The sequence below is a fragment of the Pipra filicauda genome, unplaced genomic scaffold, assembly GCF_003945595.2.
Source record: "Pipra filicauda isolate LSUMZ 115617 unplaced genomic scaffold, ASM394559v2 scaffold135_size2527700_pilon, whole genome shotgun sequence".
NCBI lineage: Eukaryota > Metazoa > Chordata > Aves > Passeriformes > Pipridae > Pipra > Pipra filicauda.
Genome location: NW_024103829.1, coordinates 1,310,922 through 1,329,346, shown reverse-complemented (window position 1 = coordinate 1,329,346; position 18,425 = coordinate 1,310,922). Strand labels below are relative to the sequence as shown.

At 37.9% G+C, this 18,425-nt stretch overlaps 1 protein-coding gene across 5 annotated transcripts in view; it reads right to left on the bottom strand.

Annotated features, from left to right (window-relative positions):
• The window catches only part of FRRS1 (ferric chelate reductase 1), a 30,720-nt gene that overhangs the window by 11,763 nt on the left and 532 nt on the right, over nt 1–18,425 (bottom strand). For 2 of the 5 annotated variants that reach the window (XR_005562400.1, XM_027740760.2), the window contains exons 2-8: nt 18,279–18,365; nt 8,035–8,186; nt 3,606–3,801; nt 3,247–3,383; nt 1,916–2,010; nt 1,122–1,272; nt 136–315 (exon numbers count right to left, since the gene is read on the bottom strand). Coding sequence is in view for 4 of the 5 variants with exons in the window: in XM_027740760.2 (XP_027596561.1) it covers nt 136–315; nt 1,122–1,272; nt 1,916–2,010; nt 3,247–3,383; nt 3,606–3,801; nt 8,035–8,085 (810 nt within the window). In the remaining variant the exon portion in view is untranslated. Of the gene's footprint in view, nt 1–135; nt 316–1,121; nt 1,273–1,915; nt 2,011–3,246; nt 3,384–3,605; nt 3,802–8,034; nt 8,187–9,063; nt 9,273–18,278; nt 18,366–18,425 lie in introns of those variants that run through there. The other 3 variants (XM_039378345.1, XM_027740762.2, XM_027740761.2) reach the window with 3 other exon arrangements.

Sequence of the window (18,425 nt, the reverse complement as noted above, 5' to 3'; positions counted from 1 at the left end):
TTAGCACTATGGGAGAGTCACACTTCATCTGACATGTCACATTATTTCCATTTTCCATATGCATGTTTTAGTAGAGTACTACCCAAACTTTACTGAATTCACAAAAGCAACTACGGAAATAGAATAGAAACTCACCATCCACTGGTCATGGGACAATGCAAATGCTAAATAGCCTTCACTTGGACCACTCATTTCAATAAATACTGAACTCTCTTCTTTTTGGAAGGATAGAAAAAAACAGGAAGCACTTTCAGGATCACAGTTTGAAGGGTTCCTAATGCAGAACTTCATAATTCCACAGCCCAAGGCACTAAACTAGATAATTAAGGAAACAAACAAATCAAACAATGAGAGTTTCCCTCCTCTCCCACCTTTCTACCCGTTCTAGAAAAAGTATACAAGGAACAACAAAGTGACATCTGTGTCTACACACCAATCTCTTAACCCATGTCTACAAGTGCCCTAGGACAAGTAAGATGATGATGAATTCCAAGTTGTACTTTTACTCAAGCTGAACTTCTGCCTTAAAGACATTACAATAGAATAACTTTGAAAAGGTAGTAAAAATTTCAGAGAAATTTCCTTTAATTTAATATTTAGAGAAGTAATATCAGCTGTAGGATAAGGAAGCTTTGTGTTTCCTTTTAAAAGTATAAACTCCACTGATACACACTGAAAAAAAATACATGGATTAAAAGTCACAGTTATCCTGGATCAAACAGTGATGCTTGCTCAATCCATTCAAAAATCAGTAACAGAAGTCAGTAACACAGACGAACTCCCAGGAAGAAGGTTTCTGAGCCTGCAGTTGCTAAATAGGAAACTGTTGGTCAAGACCAGAGCAAGTCTTTCCCATCTCTCTTCAGAGTTATGCACAATATTTTCTTATCATTAAGTTCTAAATATTCTATCTACCTTTTGACCTGTGTGCAGCATGAGAACACTTAACCCTCAGAAGTTCAGGCTACTCAACTAACACAAGAGGGTAGCTGGTTACATTCTTAGTCTGAGATATCAAAGTTACTCATCTCTCCTTTTCTGTCAAGAGCCTGTATCAATGTAATCATGTTAGATTCCATTAATCATAAGCATTAAAGATAGATTTATTTATCATTACTTACCGGCTTTGATAAGTGGGAAACTGGGTATGAAGTTGACACAGCCTCTGAAGTTGCATGCAAAGGTGTTGTTGGGGACAGCACATCAGGCTGAGAAACAATGGGACCCGGAATCTTCACCCAGAAAGTCCTGTATTTCTTGACAACTGTGGCTCTTAAACACAACACTCAGTCATTACTGTATACATCAACAGCCAGTTGCTACTTTAAAAAGGAAAAGCTTCTATAGTTCATACAACTTATTTGTAAAACTCTCATCTTTATGTAGACCTCTGCCATTTTAGGGATTGAAGTAGGAAAATATCTTAAATGTCAGTAGAAAAAGAATTTTAAAACATCATACTGCATGCTGCAGTGGATATAAGAAACATTCATGCCTGCGGCATAGATTACAACTTCAGAGTTGCATTGCATTTGTTGTAGTTCACAAAAAGCTAGTAGTGTAACAGAGGGGTATACAAATAATTTGGTTAGGTACAAGCAAAGAAAGAAGATTCTTAACACTGTACATTACAGGTATGAGAAATGAGAAGTTATCTAGAAATACTCAAGAATTCAGCCTCCAAATTCCCTTCTACTCTCCCTGCAAAAAAAAATCAAAGTAATCACCTGCAAGCTCTCCCTAAAGAACAAGTGCCTGTATTAATGCAAGCTCTGCAGCAAGCAAGGGATGTTGACTTTTCAGGCCATTGGTCCAACTGACTTTTCAGTTGCTGGTCAATATATGACACAGACAATGGTACAGTTTTACCTTGTTTGCATTTTAATAAACTAGAACTGACACTAGATTTACTTACAGGAACTGTACATGTTTTGGTGCATCTCCAGGAGCAATCCAATAAACTTTCATGAGTTTCTTTTTTGTTTTACCTGTCTGACTGACGGCTGAATTCTGAAAACACACACATGTCAAGAGTTACACAGTGGATATGCACTAAAGAGATGCTAATTAACACAGTCAGCACAGATTGCAGCTAAATCCTAAAGAGACACTGCACTGTTACACTGCACAACCCCAGTGTAACTGGTTTTCCCCAGTCAGGCATGATCAACTCAGATGAAGTGCACCAGTGCAACTTACAAACGCTGACAGACTTCAAGGCTAAAAAGAACAACTTTCAACCCAGAAGACGCCAGCATTGAGACAAAGGCTGCTGCAGCACTTATGCAAAAAGTGGGGTTTTGATAGCAAAACATTTTGACAGTTTTTTGACAGTAAGACAATGAAGAGACAGTACAGTGACTACAGAGAGAACAGAACTAATATTCCAGAGGACTAAACCTGGAAGTAGTCTTGGGATCAAATCATTTTTCACACAAAATAAATAGATCAGACACAGCACTAAGTCCTCTGAGCACAGAGGGCACCACCCAGATATCCCCATGGCTTTACAGCACTGATGAATACATTGAGTGCCAGTGGGGGACAGGTGATAGAAGCGGAGAGAAAAAAGTACATCTAAGCAGATTAAGAACTTTGTCCACATCAGCTCAGATGACACTGTACATGTCCATGTCCATGAATTTCAAACATGTTGCTGAAACACTAGTCAGAGTTCATCTCTCTTGCACATGATGCAAATCCATTTATCTAAAACAGATCTAACCTGTTACTAAGAAGGCTCCACTAACCAGTAAATGACAGAGCAATACTAAAGATTATAGCCTAGTGTTTGGCCAGGTTGGAAGGGGTTCTCAGTAACCTAGAATAGTGGAAGGTGCCCCTGCCCACAGCAGGGGGTTGGAACTAGATAATCTTCAAGGTCCCCATCCACCCTAAACCACCCTATGAAATAGTGTTTGTTTACCGCAATAATGGCCCTAAACTTTCCTTGCTCTAAGACATTTTCTCTGTCCTTAACAAGTATGAAAAAGCAAAACAGACCATGCCCTCCTCCTTTTAATATTAGGAACACACTACATTCATTATGCACAAATAAAAATTACGTTACAAAAAAGAATAGTCCAACAAGTTGCAGTGAGTCTGCCTCTATACTCCAAGCTGGACCAATTTCCTGAGAGACTTACTAAGCTCAAATAAACTTATGTAGCTCAGCTCTGTCCAGTCACATAGTCTAATACAAACACCTCAGTGCCTCATGCCTCATTTTAGGTCACTAGACTATACCTTGGTACGACCACACGTCAGAAGCTGAGAAAGTCTCCGGTCAACTAACACGAAAGAACCAATTGCAGGGCCATCCAGGTGTTCTGCATCCCGGGCTTGTATGAAAAATCCTTCAAAATCTGGTCCAGACAGACTAACTGAGGAAAGAAGAAAAATAAAAGTAAATTGAAATGTTCTCCAAAGGAAGAAGGAAATATTTCAACAATAACTGCCAGATGCTCATTGTCCAAGTACTGAATGATGGTTAATGGATCGTCTAAAGAACATTCAATTGCTTAGATAAATCTAGTATAGCTAACTGAGTAAAGACATCTACAACACAAAGAAACAGCAAATCAAACTCTTCAGCTCTAACTGACCTTCTATGTTGTCCCCTGGTTTAAATTCAGTCCCGTTCACTGTGATGGTGTGCTCAGGTGACAGTTGTGGAGAGCCACCATGGCAGGGTATCATGCTAGTGCAGGCTGCTCTTACTTTTCCATTTGGATAGCCACCCACAGGTGCACAGAAGCAAACAAACATCCAAACAGCAACAGCAAGACCAGATAGTTCCATCTATACAAAATAAGATTTACAGGCTGTTAAATACAATAAGTATTTATATTACAGGTCACAGCTCATCTTTGGAAGTCAGTTGAATACAAAAATAAAAATAATGTTTAAAAAAAAAAAAAAAAAAAAGAGGCATTTGTGAGAAGGCACCATTTCCAGCTGCTGAATAACTTCTGCTTCTGATAACTGCCAGACTTTGCAAGAATGTTCTGATACCATTTTTCAGGTCATCAAGAGTACAGGTGTAGAAGGATCCCTCCATCCACTGGATGGATTATTTCCCTCTGTGCATTTTGACACCACTTTTAAAGTGTCTTTTGCCTATCTGTCTCCTATTCTTTCTCAGAAAAAAAAATGAAATCTCTGAAACATCAGCACAGGACAGGTGGATCTTAAAACTTGTTTCACAGATATATAAAGGTCAAAAGTATTGAGGAACTATACGGTTAGTATGAAACCCACTCTTTTATTAATCATAGCTCCAATTTTGCATCATTAAAGGCTGCCTTTCTTTTTCCACAACCCATGTCTATTTCTTCAAATATGAAAAATAATTCCCCAGTAACAAGTTCTTCTTTCTGGAGAGAAACTAAAGTTGCCAAGTGTCAGAAATAAGTTTTATATATGCAAGACTGAGAAACTGGTATGAAAATTTCAACAAAGAAACGTTGTATGTTTACTGCAGACAAGCACAAGACTTTTCCTTCGAACTCTTCCTTTTGGACATTGGACCTCCAGACAATTAGTCAAACAATATCATTGCTTGTCACACTCTTGTTAAGGGAACAATACATATGAAAAACACGTGGAGTAGTAGGACCACAGATCCTAACACAGATGAACTCCTGATCCCAGCTTTCATCACAGTGTTTTGCTCAGTCACAATACTGTTTTCATAAAAGCTGTGGCAATTGTTTTATTACTCAGTTACATGCAGGGTTTACAGATTTACAGTTACTGTGGTTTTACAGAACACCTTCATCACCAAAAAAAAGCATTTCCACGTCCAAAGGGCCAGGAGAACAGAGATGAACTTCCTTTCAATCCTTAGGCACAAGAAAGGGCTATCTAGCGAAACATAGACACAGAACTCTGCCTTCTGGAAGAGCCATGCCCATTTTGCACCAAGTGATAAGAAGTATCAGGTTATGCAGTTCCCTGACAGCACACGTGGACCTGAAGATAGGAAACACACTGAGCCATTTCAGTCTGAACTCTAGAGACCTAAAAAGCAGCCAAGGAAGACAAGGCAAGTCATGATTCTTACACAGTAAGTCATCAACTCTTCCAAAGTTCTCATACATTCGGTGCTAAAAATCCACAATATCCAAGGTTACATTTGTACTTCAATTTAAGAACTCCTCAACAACTTTAAACTGGTAAATAGAAGAAAATCAGAGGCAGGAGAGGTTTGAACAATTAGGTTTTCAGGAACCAGAAAATAAAAACCCAACTCCTCCTCCTAAATATTCAAGATAACATTATGATCATATCTTTAACTTCTACTTAAAGTGAACTTTTTGTTCCAGTTCCAATACTCTGCAAACTGTCACAAGTTTACATCAAAGTGATTTTACTCACAGGTTAAAAAATTGCACAGAAATCTAAAAACTAAGGTTCAGTACAATTATATGTACCAGAGAAATCTTTAAAACAAAGTTTCTCTAAGAAGAGATAAGGCTGCATACTGCAGAGACAAAAAAAATAGTAGGCTAGAATTCTGCTTTAACTAGCAAAGGATGTGGTAGAGATTTAAAATGAAACAAGAAATATTCTTTGGCAGACTTAACTAACTCAAAAGCTGGCAGATGAGAAAGATTAAGCAAAGATTAATGCAATAAAAAAAGACCCAAACCTGAAAGCAATCAAGGTTTGTAATAAGCAAACACAATGAACTGCTGAATATTTAACTTCTTTCCTGCTATTACCCTTTGCAGAAAAAACAGATGAAGACAACTAGATCTCACAACTACCTACATAAGTACAACTCTGAATGAAAAGCATTAGGATTAATGGCATGGAAAGGATTTGTTACAGAAAGGTTAGGTTTAGGAAAGCAGAAGTGTGACATATGAATCATTCTTAGCCTTACCACAAAAGAAAAAATCCCTTTTAAAGATTAAAGTAAAAACAACTCTCCATCTGTAACAAAAAGGACCTGAGTGACTGATAAAAGCTATCATATCTTACAGAACTAATTCCTTCTACTATTCTACTCTTTTTAGAAACATGTCTAAATTAAAAAAAAAAAAAAAGAGTTAATTTGCTTTCTAATAAAGATGAATCAGCAGATCCCTGCAAGATCATCTTCACTAGATAAGGACATAAAAAACTGAGTCAAAATCACCATGTGTAGATTTAAAATGAGAATCTACATTAACTCAAGTTTTGAGGTGTGTAAGCTGTCAAACAGCTGGCTGTTACCTACAGCATTTGAAAATACTCTCCATTTGCATTGTAAATTTTAGATTTGCCCATCTTGACAGAATTGGCTTGCAAGTATTAAGAAGCTTTGGCCATAATGGCTTACTTATAACTCTTTGAAACAACTAATTCTTGAGAGCCAATAGGAATTAGCAAACTGCAAAGCTCCCTGTACTAAAGAGGAATAGGAATAACTGACTTTAGGACTGAAGCATGAAGAGGTTAAAAATCAAAAGCTAAATGCATCATTTTCCAACTGCCAATTCTCTAGTACTTACTATCATTCAAACAGTCTGGAAGAACAAGGAGCTGAAGGATTTGTGCACTATCCAGTGACTTGTTTTCCAAAATAAATGCATTACACTGAAATGCTCATGTTAACCAAGATCCTTAGAGCACATGTAATCCAGGTCCTCTGTCTTGCCAGCATACCAGCTGCACACCCTGTGGTAGCATCAGTAAATGCCCCAGTCAAGGTTACAAATGTGTGCTACAGAGCATATTAGCTCTGCAGTCAGAACACAGTCACGTACCACTGACTGTTGATTTTACTTAGTTTGTACCATACACAGATTTTTCAGTATGTTCTATGTGATCAAAGACAGCACAAGATCCAGGAGTCTTCTCTCTGCAGATACTAGCACGTACCACACCGTTACAGTATAAGAGAGTTATTCAGAGCACTGATTCATACCTTTATTTAGAATGGAAAAAAAAAATACTTCAATACTCATTAGTTTGAAGCATGACTGCAAATGCGTTACTTTAGTCATCCTCCCTTCTTAAATCTTCAGTATACTACATAACCCATCTCCCCCGGCAGGAAAGAAAGCTTCAGAACAAGTTTTTCCAAAGAAACTTCATAATTACTTGTGATTCTAATGGTGTTTCAAATATCATGTCACTCTTGGGGCAAAGAGAGGTAGAGAATTATGTACTTGAAGCTATTTATAATACAGCCTTCTAATTAATAGAAAGCCAAAACCACAGTGCAATAGCCATCTTCTTCCGTACCAGAATTATGTGGGAACCATTTCACAATATTTAGTATACATGGGAACTTATTCTCCTGATTATATCTCACCATCTTAGAGTAACTGGATTTGGATAAATGGAGAGCATGTTACTCTCTTCCTGTGTTCAAAACAACTCTTACAGTCCCTGCAGCTACCAACAGCTAAGAAAGCCTGGTAGCCTAATGGCTCATGAGTACAATACTCACACTCAGGACTCTTCACAGAAGTTATCTTCTTTCAGCTGTTTTACTTCATTAGCTGCAGAGTGTGAAATCTAAAACTAGCTTCAGAGAGGAGGAAATGAAAGGGTGGGCAAGGCAAACATAGCACCAATTCGAAGGTACAAAAAATATCACAGCCAGAGCTCTTCTTCTGAGCACCATCAGAGAAGAGGGAAAGGAAAAAGTCATCTGAAGGAGAATAAGCTATATTAATATAAGGGGCCAGTGGCATGTCTCTTTAGAAATATACTCTTACAAGGCAAAAGCAAACAGACTCACTGTCCAAGAGTCACCCTCCCTCCGAATTCATAAAAAGTTTAACTAAGCAGGAGAAGTCAACTCAAAGGTGGTCACATCACGACAGCTGGACTGAGCAAGGGCAGAAAACAAGCCGTGTTCACATTCCTAATAACTCCTTACTTTTAAAATACAAAAACACATTCACGTCCACATGATGACAAAATATACACACCTCAGCATTCTGTCCTTTCTACTCAGGAAATATTAAAAGAGAACTTCAAGCATTCCACCCTTCAAAATTACTTTTTTGTAACAGTTTGAGTGTAGGTACCTACCTTACAGTCAGTCCTTCTGTTACAGCGACCAAGTCTGAGTAAAATTGCCATTGGCTCTCTACTTGTAGTAGAACAACTTCTATTACATTATAATCTCTTCTATTTGGCTTGCATGTAACAGTATGAACTTTTATTGTATCCAGGAAGTTTGTCTGAAAGAAGAAACAATATGCACACACAAAAAGAAAGATGACTTATAAGAGTGTTTTTACTCCAGGCACACATTTTATACAGCTATCCAAGCTGAGCCCTTAAGACAGCACACTTTATCTGAAATGTATGAAGTTGTAATTAAGCACCAACCTGTACATCATTTGCTTTGTCAAACATGTACTTCTACAGACCTCAAAAAGTTTCACGTTAAATAATTAATTATATTCTGGTGCAGTTAAGGGGAGAAAAACCTACAAACAACTTTTGATACCTTCTTCCTCAAAATATTAGTTGACACAAATTTGCAGCATGATTTTAAAGTTCATTCGGCATTTACTTTCAGTCAGAGACACTTTCTTCTAGAAGAAGAATAAACAATCTTATGAAGAAATACGGTAAGTTCACCTTTTTTCCATATAGCTCACCCAGAATGAACAAAAGGAAAGAATTTTGCCCTGTTCAGTTGTTTACTTTCTTATTTTAGTTGGGCATATAATTTTTAAGGTCCCTTGCAAACTTTTATCTATATGAAGAACCCAAACTTGGAGGATGACCTAAAAATGACACAGTTTGTTACCCAACAAGTAAATTCAACTACAGCATCAGCACACTTACTGTCACAGCTATCATACAGCCATCTCCTATGTACGTAAGTGAAGAAATAAAATAAGAAAGTAATATTCAGATAACATTAAGAAGCAAACAAGATGCAAGAAGAATATACTTGGTGTGGCTTCCAGATAAGATAAGCCACCTTTATTCATTAAGGCACATAGGCTTAGGAATTTTCTCTAAAGCAATTCAGAAATGCTTGCATGAAAAACAGCAGCTATAAGACGCTTTAAAAGCTTCACTAGATTTTACTTCGCTTCATACCTGCTGCAGATATCCTATTAAGCAAATACACTTTTCAAAAAGGCTGCTCATCCATACTTTGAGCACTCACAGGCGTCAGTGTAACCAAAGCGCTCCGGCGTTACAGCAGCTCATCAGCCCCGACAGCCTCCGCTCCAGGGAGCCCCACTCTCCTCTCCGGCACTGCCCCCACGGGGATGGGCGGGGGGAAGGTGGAGATAGACCAGCTGACCCCCTGCTCTCCTGGAGCCTCTCCCCGCGGCAGCGGCGGCTTTTCTGCCCGCGCTGTGGGCGGGGCCGGGCGGGGCCGCGGGAGCGCCCGGAGAGCCGCGAACGCTCCGTGTGCCCGCCCCAAGTGCTGCCCGCTGTGGACATCCGGAAACAGCGCCTTGGGAAACGTGTCAGGGCTCCTGATTTCTTTGCAGCCTCCAGATGCTGGGGGTCTGGGTGGCCGTCCTGATTTTGCAACTGCAGTCTTGCCCCATGGGCTTTACCGGAGGATTGTCCTTGTCAAAGCTTGCAGAGCTCATCTGCGGTGCTATTCGTGTGACGAGAGGTGCTCCCATATACAGGCTTGCAAAATCAGGTTTTTCTTATCAAGAAAGCAAATAAATACTGGCTGTAACTGGGGCTTTGCCGGCAGAAACTGCAGCTGCTTATACAGGTTTCTCTGACTTCTGCTTTGTTTTAATCAAAGTCCTCAATTGCTCACAAAGTGGCACAAAAGACAATTACTTAATAAAAATCCAGCGGGAATTTTGCCCTTCCAAAGCATAGAAATGTTGCGTTTGTGTTAACAAACATCTTGACTGGAGGCTTCCGGTAATTCAGTTATTTATTAGTAGTTCTGAGAAGTTCTAGTGACCTTAAAACCAGTGACCTTAAATTAGTAATATTTTCAAAAAGAAATTCTATCTACTAAATATAGCAGATAGAAATGCTCTGTTAGTGTTCTATTGTTTTCTCAGTTTCTATAAAAGCAGCATTGACCTTACAGGTACCCTGTAATAACACATTATAAGACATGTTTAATGTGAAATCTTACAAGATATATTTAATGGATTACTTTGCCTAATTGGATAGATGATTTTACTGTTATACTTGTATTATCTTGCTCATGGAAGTCACTGGGAAGCTGAGATCTCAGTGTGTGACAACTGAAGAAACATAACACATAAGCAATAGCTTAAAGTTAAATATGGATATTTCCCCTGGCTGGGGGAAAAAATAATTCTATTTACAACTGCCTTCATAAAGTTCCCTTATATGAAAGAGTTTGATAAAATTGTAGGCCTAAGTACATACATGCTTTGCTAAGAGCTTGTGTGTTTCTAATTAATTTATGCTAATTAAAAATAGCTTTCCTTGCAGATACATCATTAGTAAGAGAAATAATAACATAAATACATTTACAGTAAGAAAACTGCTGACCAGAAGGACTAATATTCTTGACAATATTTAGGTTCATAACTTTCACGGATTACAGTGCAATTAATATACAAATGTTTTTAAGATCTTATTTTAGGGTCTTGGCTCATTGACAGAATGGAGTGTACATGTCTGAAAAATTGTAATAAATATAAGTATATACGGAAGTAATTTCCTCATTAAGACCCACAAGGATGAAAATGCAAGCTACAATTATGTTAGAAATGGCAATCAGAGTTTAAGAAAAAAAATCATTTATCTGTGAAAGGTAAAGTAGGTAAGGGAGGGAACACTGTTTTGTTTCTCATTGTATAGCTTCTCTTACTTCAGAAGGTATTCGCTATTGCCAAAGAGCTGTGAAGCAACAGAACCAGAAAAAAAATTTACTCTTTAACTACTGAGTACAAGTACTCATACTCCTTCTGCACAGGCAATCATCAGTGTGTCTGAAAGGGCTCTTTTCAAACACACCAGTCTCCTTAAAAAAAAAAAAAAAATATCAACAGTTCTACAACCTTAATGAAAATGTTTCTATGAAAGGGTACTGCATGCTAATTTGTTAAGTGTCATATCCAATATGTATCAAGGAAATAAAATGCATTAGGTATATGAACTACAAAAAAGTCCAGAGCGGCATTTTCTTTGTAAAGTGTACCGTAATTGTGTGTTTATAATAATTCTGCATTTATTGCAAAGCAGAGGTTCCTAGCTTAACCAAACGAGCTGGAGACAGAGGGCTGGGGGTTGGTTTTGAATCTTCTTGTGGGCCTGAAGAGAGATAAAGATATGTAACCTACTATTGACCTGTGTCAGAGGATGATGATGTCAAGTGGCAAATCAACAACACAACATCTAACATGAAAAGAAGCTGATGACTTTTTTTTTTGCATAGTTTGTTAACACGGCCCTAAGGAAGTAAGTGAAAGCTCATAATTTTGAAAGCAATGGCAATTTCATAAAGGACACTTTATGCCAAGTATATAAAGGGGAATTTCTGTTGCTTAAGAACTGGAGAAACAAGTAAAAAACATATAATTTTGGAAATTAACTATTTGGCAGTGCAATATTTATTTTTTAAGCCCAAAGCAATATGGAAAACAATAAGCCATTGAAGCTAGATCTGAAGAGAACCCATGTTACTATGTGGTTCCTTGTAATCAACTTTCCACTTAGGTATTAAGCTAACTATATAGCATAACTGTGGTATTTTACTGTGGTATTTTAGAAGGTCAGACCTTGGTCAAGTTTCATATATGTATGCACTGGGCTCCATGTTACTGGCAAGGGTATCACCATAAAACATCACTTGAGTTCAAATCAAGTGATGTGCAAAAAGGCTGCATCCCTATCAGACTGTTTTGATGATGGATAACTTGGATCTGAGCATTTTTTGTTACTAGTGTTATTTATTTTGAAATGCTGATGTGTTTGAAAAAGTGCATTTGGGTTTTGCTGAATACATGCTGGATACTAGTCTTCCTCTGAAGATAACAGTCCTGGCACCCACATTTATTCACCTCCATCTTGCATATCTTACACTTATGAGGCTAGGTTTCAGAATATTTCAAGCTTTTCATTTATTGTCTTAGCTAAATATGTATTAGGAATTAATAACAATAATGTTATCTTAGATAGGAAGAATTCTTCCTACCAAATCAGTTTGTATACGATGGTGTTTTTTCCCTCCAAAGTGAGGGGAGTATTGAATCATTGAAACAATCCTGACCATCTAAAAGGAAATAAATTATTATAAGGTCACAATATAGGATATTTTCCCCCCTAATTAATCAGTTCTTTTCCCTTGAGCTTTGGCACTGTTTCATACTTACCTGTTTTACCAACTGTCTTAAGCTACAAGCTAGATAAATGTGTTCCCCTGATGTCCAGAAACATCCCTTTCATGTATGCTTTTTTTTGTTGTTCTTATTCCTCTTGATTAATCAGCCCCTTCTACTTTCATTAATTTTGGAGGCTTTTTATGTCATACATAAAAATTCAGACTTGGAAACGTATTTATACAAAAATACTTGTTTACCGAGAGGTAAAACGTATTTTACAGTTTTCAGTCAATGACTGTAACAAGCCACCTGGTGGCAGTAGCCACTCAGTAAAATAAGGTTTTCCACTCGATTGCAGAGATACCTACTTTCTTTCTGTATCTCTCGTCTGACACAGTAACAGCTGAACTACGCACACCATAGCTTTTCACCAAAATACGTATCCACCTTGACTTAAATAGATTAAAAACAACACAAAACAAAAACTTCCTTGCTAATTTGAAATCAAATAATTAAGATTGGTTCCCTCATATCAATTAGAGCCAGGTCTATGTAGGTGTTCTGATACAATGATGGACAACCCGTCACTTTTGTGAGAGAGCCTCTACTCAATTCAATGCACAACACGAGTGAATAATGGATAAAAGACTGCAGTAAAACCATTTCACGTACTTCAAGGGATGTGGGCCATTGCTTTATCAGATGCACATTATGAAGTTTTACCTGATAAAAGTACTGAATTGTTAACTTTATTGAGTTTTCTGTATTTTTTTAACCTTGCTGTGATGCTTTTCAAAATAATTAACTGTATTATACTAGTGAGATGTGATAAGTTCCTATTGTTCTGTTTTACAGGGAGCAAAGACCTTGCTGGCAAAGGCATTGACCTGTAAGTGCTTCAGTTTAAGGCACTTTAGACCTGACTGCAGAATTCATAATGTGACACTGAGATGAATTGAAATCTTGTACAGTGCTCTTTCACACACTTATCGGTTTCTTTGCCAGCCAATCTCAATTCCACCTTTGGCCCACAGCTTTTTTCCTCTTCCTTTTCTCTTGGACTAGGAACTGATTTTCCTACTCTTTTTCATCTCATCTCAGAGGTCTTTTCACAGACAACCCGTTTCCAGTCTTTCAGCTTTTCTCAGCAGCTCTTAATTTGACTCCTTCATGGCTTCTAAATGCATTCCTTGTTCAGACACAGTATATCTGTGGGTTTTGCAGTTGCTCTGAGTTCAAGCACAAGCACGAGCAATCCTGCTGTAGGGATGATGCATGATGCACAATGCTGTTGGTTTAGCCACATGCTTGTTAGTACATGCCCAGTGCCCCTGTGGGGGAACCATGTGGTGATGTTTGAGTACACTTGGCATGAATGGCTGCAGGGATTTTAGCTCTTACTTTGGCAAGTTTCACCTAAATATTTGCAGATACCTTCAAAAGCTAAAAAACTGGTCAGACCGCAACAGATCTGGTAAAAGGCATATCCAATATGGGAGGGTTGTGAGTAAGTGAGAGAAGATTGTTTCATAGCACTTTTCAAGTCCTGTAAGCAGCAATCCTTGCTTGGCAAGTACAGGGGAATATCATGCAAGGTGTGAAGTGACTCAGTCCAGACACACAGAAAGCTGCCTCCTGCACAGTCAGGTTAGTACATAGTCACTGTGCAAGTCAGTACCCCCAAGGAAGTTCCAAATTTTGGGGGAACCTGTTGCACAACACCTGCAGTGACTGAATAAATATATCACTGACATTCTCAGAAGCAAAATACCAAATCTGCACTATTGTACGGACACTAATTCTTCCACCAACAAGAATCCAACCAGAATGAAGAGCCAGTGGTTTGAGCAGAGGTCAGATACTCAAAAAAAACTGGGCAGCAGCAGCAGTTTGTCCCAAAGTACAGTAGTAATTCCTAGGTCCTGGGAGTTCATATAGGAGCCACTGCCCAGTTATGCTGATGACTTCTCATCAGCAATCCTCAACTTAAATTCATGGATAACCAAAAGACATGATGATATCAACAAGACAAACATTAAGTAAGGACTTTTACTTTCTGTTAGCAGCATTTGGTGATGGTTCAACTGGAAATGTTGAAGTAGATGCACTGATTGCCAGATGGTAAAAGATTTGTCAGTTTGAATTCTATCTTTGTAGTGTTCTAGTGCAGACCACTATTGTATCATCTTCCCTATTCTCCCCACTCATGTTTAACTTGGTAATCAAATGCATAAACTCGTTGAAAGGCGTGGGACTTGAAGTGATTTTGCAGTGAGAATTGAAAAATTTGTTCCAAGGTATGAAGAAGAGAGGAAAAATATATTTGAAAACAAATGCTTGCTGTAGTCATATGTTTGGTGAAATATTCTCTTTCTTCAACATACTATGGCCTGTTAAGATGCTTAAATTACCATGGCTTGAATTCTGCCTGCACTGAAAGATTACAGAGCAGGCCTACAGACCTCAATATTAGCTTTCAGATAACTTCAGGTTATGTGGAGTAGTATGTAGTTATTTCTTCGCTTAAAAATCAGATGTCAGTTTTATACAACAGAAAAGCACAATCAGTTATTTAACATTTGAGTGGCAAGGGCTGTCAAGGTGAGATTTTAGGATGATTATTATTTTAACGGACTAGGAAAATATTCATGGTAATCACAGCATATCTCACTAGTGTTGAACAGAACAATTTACAGCAAGATAGAAGTGCTCATAGTGGGTCAGCACACTGGTATGATATTTTCTCCTTCTACAATAAAAATTGGCCCAGTATACCTGAATTTATTTTATACTTAACTAAGTTAAGTGGTACAAGAGTACCATTCAGACATTTAGTTTTAAATTTTGTTTGCCAAGTCACCACATTTGCAGATTATTAATATCAAATTAATGTTATGCTGTTAGCTAAAGCACAGTCAAACATATCTTAAGCAATTATGTGAAAAGCTACCTTTAACAACATTTTATATGGACCTCTGTAAAGATACATGCATTGAGTTTTATGATTTTCTATTAAAAATTAAACTCCATTAAAAATTAACTTTATACGGAAGTTAAAGCAAAGCATTGATTGTTTGAGCCCACACAGTAAGAGAATGCCAAACTGGGATTAAAAACTAACCAAAAATGTTTCTGCAATCCAAAAATTCATGATGACACCAGGTTAATCTTTGAAAGATCAAACCAACACTGCCAAGTAACTACAGGAAAGGCCAGTAAGAGCAAACTGAATGGGTTAGAGTCCTAGACTGTCCGTCTTATTTGATTTCTTACTTATATAGACATTTTTATTCCAGTCCACTATTTATTCACTGCCTATCCTGCTATTGCAATCTGTTTAGCTATTTAGAAGAGATTTTAAAAGATAAGTTACAGGTGATTACTGCAATGTTCTCACCAATGTTTTCACTCAATACTAGATTCTAATGTCGAAGAACATATATAAATTCCTGCTGGGTACATAGTTGTCTAAGAACAGCACTTGTTTTCAGTCACTGCATAGCAAAGATCTAACTCTTAGAAAAGACTGCAGTTTAATCAAATTGCAGACATACGGTTTTAAAGAAAAGGAGTTTTCGTTCAGGTTTGCATTTCTGGTTGAGATCTCCCCATTAGAAAACAACAACTAGACAGAAGATTCAAAACCTCTTAAGCTTTCTATTGTTTGAACAATAACACAGTGTTAATTCATGAATTGACAGGGCATGAGTGTGGAGCATTGAGAAAAAATGTGCTATCACTTTAAATTTTAAAAAGTCTTGTATCTCCTGCATACAGGTCAAAAGAATCTACTTTCAATTTTAGTTAGCTGTCCAGTTACATTCTCTCTGTGCTAGTTGGCTTTTATTTTGTTATTGGGAACACTTTTTCTGTTATTAAAAATAAAAAATGAGTGCCATTATGTAAGTACTCGAAGTTCCCACACTTTACAGTCATAACCTTTAAAACAGGCGCAAGTGATATGACATCAGTGTGATCTGACACCCGCTGAACAGCTCCCCAAAGTGCATCGACACCACTGCCAGGATAACTGTTCTTTAACACTGTGCTGCAAAACAGAAGGCAGGAGGGGAAAAGGACTAGGAAGGTGTATGTAAAAGGAGCAAGGGATTATGGTATGAATAAATTTGAAAAAGCTGCAAAATTATTTCCTGATAATAACTTTGATATGATATGCACTCTTATTCTGAAGCAACTCTTGATCATTTCCTGCTGTGGTATATCATATCACACACTGAGAAACTGCAAACTGAAGATAAGATGGTGCTGTGAAAACCACCCTTTAGATACCAGTGTAGCAAATGCCATGCACACTTGCTTTTGACTGTGTAGACAAAATCTGCAATGCTCAGTGGTAGCACTTGTGCACTGATGTTCACATATACAGAAAACCTGCTTGATTTAAATCTGCTAAACTACACAGACTCTAAGTCTGTAAGGGATGTGCCAGCATTAGAGGTGATGCTGATGGAGAAAGGGTTAGAGCGGTCTGCTCTGCTTTCTTGATTAAACTTCATCAAGAGACCTGCAATATTCATTACCTGTGTAATAGTATTTTTTTTATATTGAACTGAATGCCAATGAAATGATATTGTTCCAATTATTAAGTAACTTAACAGTACCTAGGGAACTTTTTTGCTGTGTAGTGGATCAAGTTCTTCATTTACACTGTTGACATCTGGTTTAGCTACAGTCACAAATTATGGTCAAAATAACTGATTCAGGATTGGTTTCCAAATGAGTTTTGTCCAAGACACTTAAAAATCCTTTTTCATAAACTCAGATAGATTTCAAAACCTGTCTCAATGTATAACATAGAGGAGATGTGGCAGTGCAAACCTAGTAATTAGGGTAGAGTGAGTTTCCTTATTGAGTAGTAAAATCAAAAGATCCACATTTTAGAACTTAGTAGCAGTGGTGAAATTCCCTTCATAACACTCTTTTGTGTTTTTCTTCCTCTTCAAAAAGTATTCAGCATGCACTTTTGGGTAACTATTTATGCAAAGAACTTGGCCACATGGGCATTATTTGCTCTCCCTCTCTTAGAGCTGTTCTGTGTAAGCAGGTCATGAAAGTCTTAAATCCCATTCCGTTTGCAGTACATGACAGAACAACTGCAAGCCTGGAGGAAGGACCACTTGTGCCAGGCTCTGAGACAGACCAACCTCAGAGTCACTCAAGGATACCAAAGCCTTCTGAGGACACCAGCAAAAAGATGGTCCAGGTCCTTTCTTCCTTTCTAGGACACATCAAATTCAGAGAAAGCAGCCAGCATACCAGGAGAGTCAGGATTCTGTTGGGTGCAATTCTGTCCTGTATACAAATACAGGCCAGCAAGCTGAGTAAAGACTTAAGATGCTAGGAAAGACAAGGACAATGGGAGAATCCTACTAGGCCCCAGGAAATATCCATGTAAAGTATCTCAGATTAGAAGTATCACGTTTGAATCATATTTGAATGAACCTCACTGAGGCAAATGTCAGGGAACTGCACTCACAGGGGAGCTTTTACTATGAATTTTTCCCCTAATACTGTCAGGGACATACAAGTTGACATATTCACCTACACCAACATGAAAACCTTTCTCAACAATACCAAAAAATGTGAACTGTAATGATGAAGAGTCAGATTTCTTACACTGTTCACAGGGAGAAGCAGGTGAAGGGAAAAAGAAAGAAAAAGAAAGAAAAATAGCTACCAAAAGATAAAAAAACTCTGTTTGACATGGATGGCAGTGTTTCCATGAATATCAAGGCCTTTGAACTGTCCCTAAATGCACTGTAATTGGATGAACTTTGAACTGTCCCTAAATGCATTGTAATTGGAAACACAGTTATGAGGGTATGCATGGGGTGACTGGAAGTAAATGGTATAAACCTAAATGGTTTTGCAGACTGCTTCCAGTTCTATGAAATATACAACCTCTACGAAGAAAAACAAACAAACAAACAGCTCAGTATAACATAGTGACTGTAATTTGAGAAGCACTTTTTTAAAAAATGTATTTCTAGGCAATAAAAATAGACTGACCTTCCAAAGATGTAAGGCTGACCTTTACACTGGGGTGCAGTTAATGACTCCGGTGGTGAGAGGCCTGGAGAAACTGTTCCAGGTGTTCTGCAATATAAAGCAATGGTAATGCTTTATACAGTATGCTGCAAAGTAAGGGATGGGGGC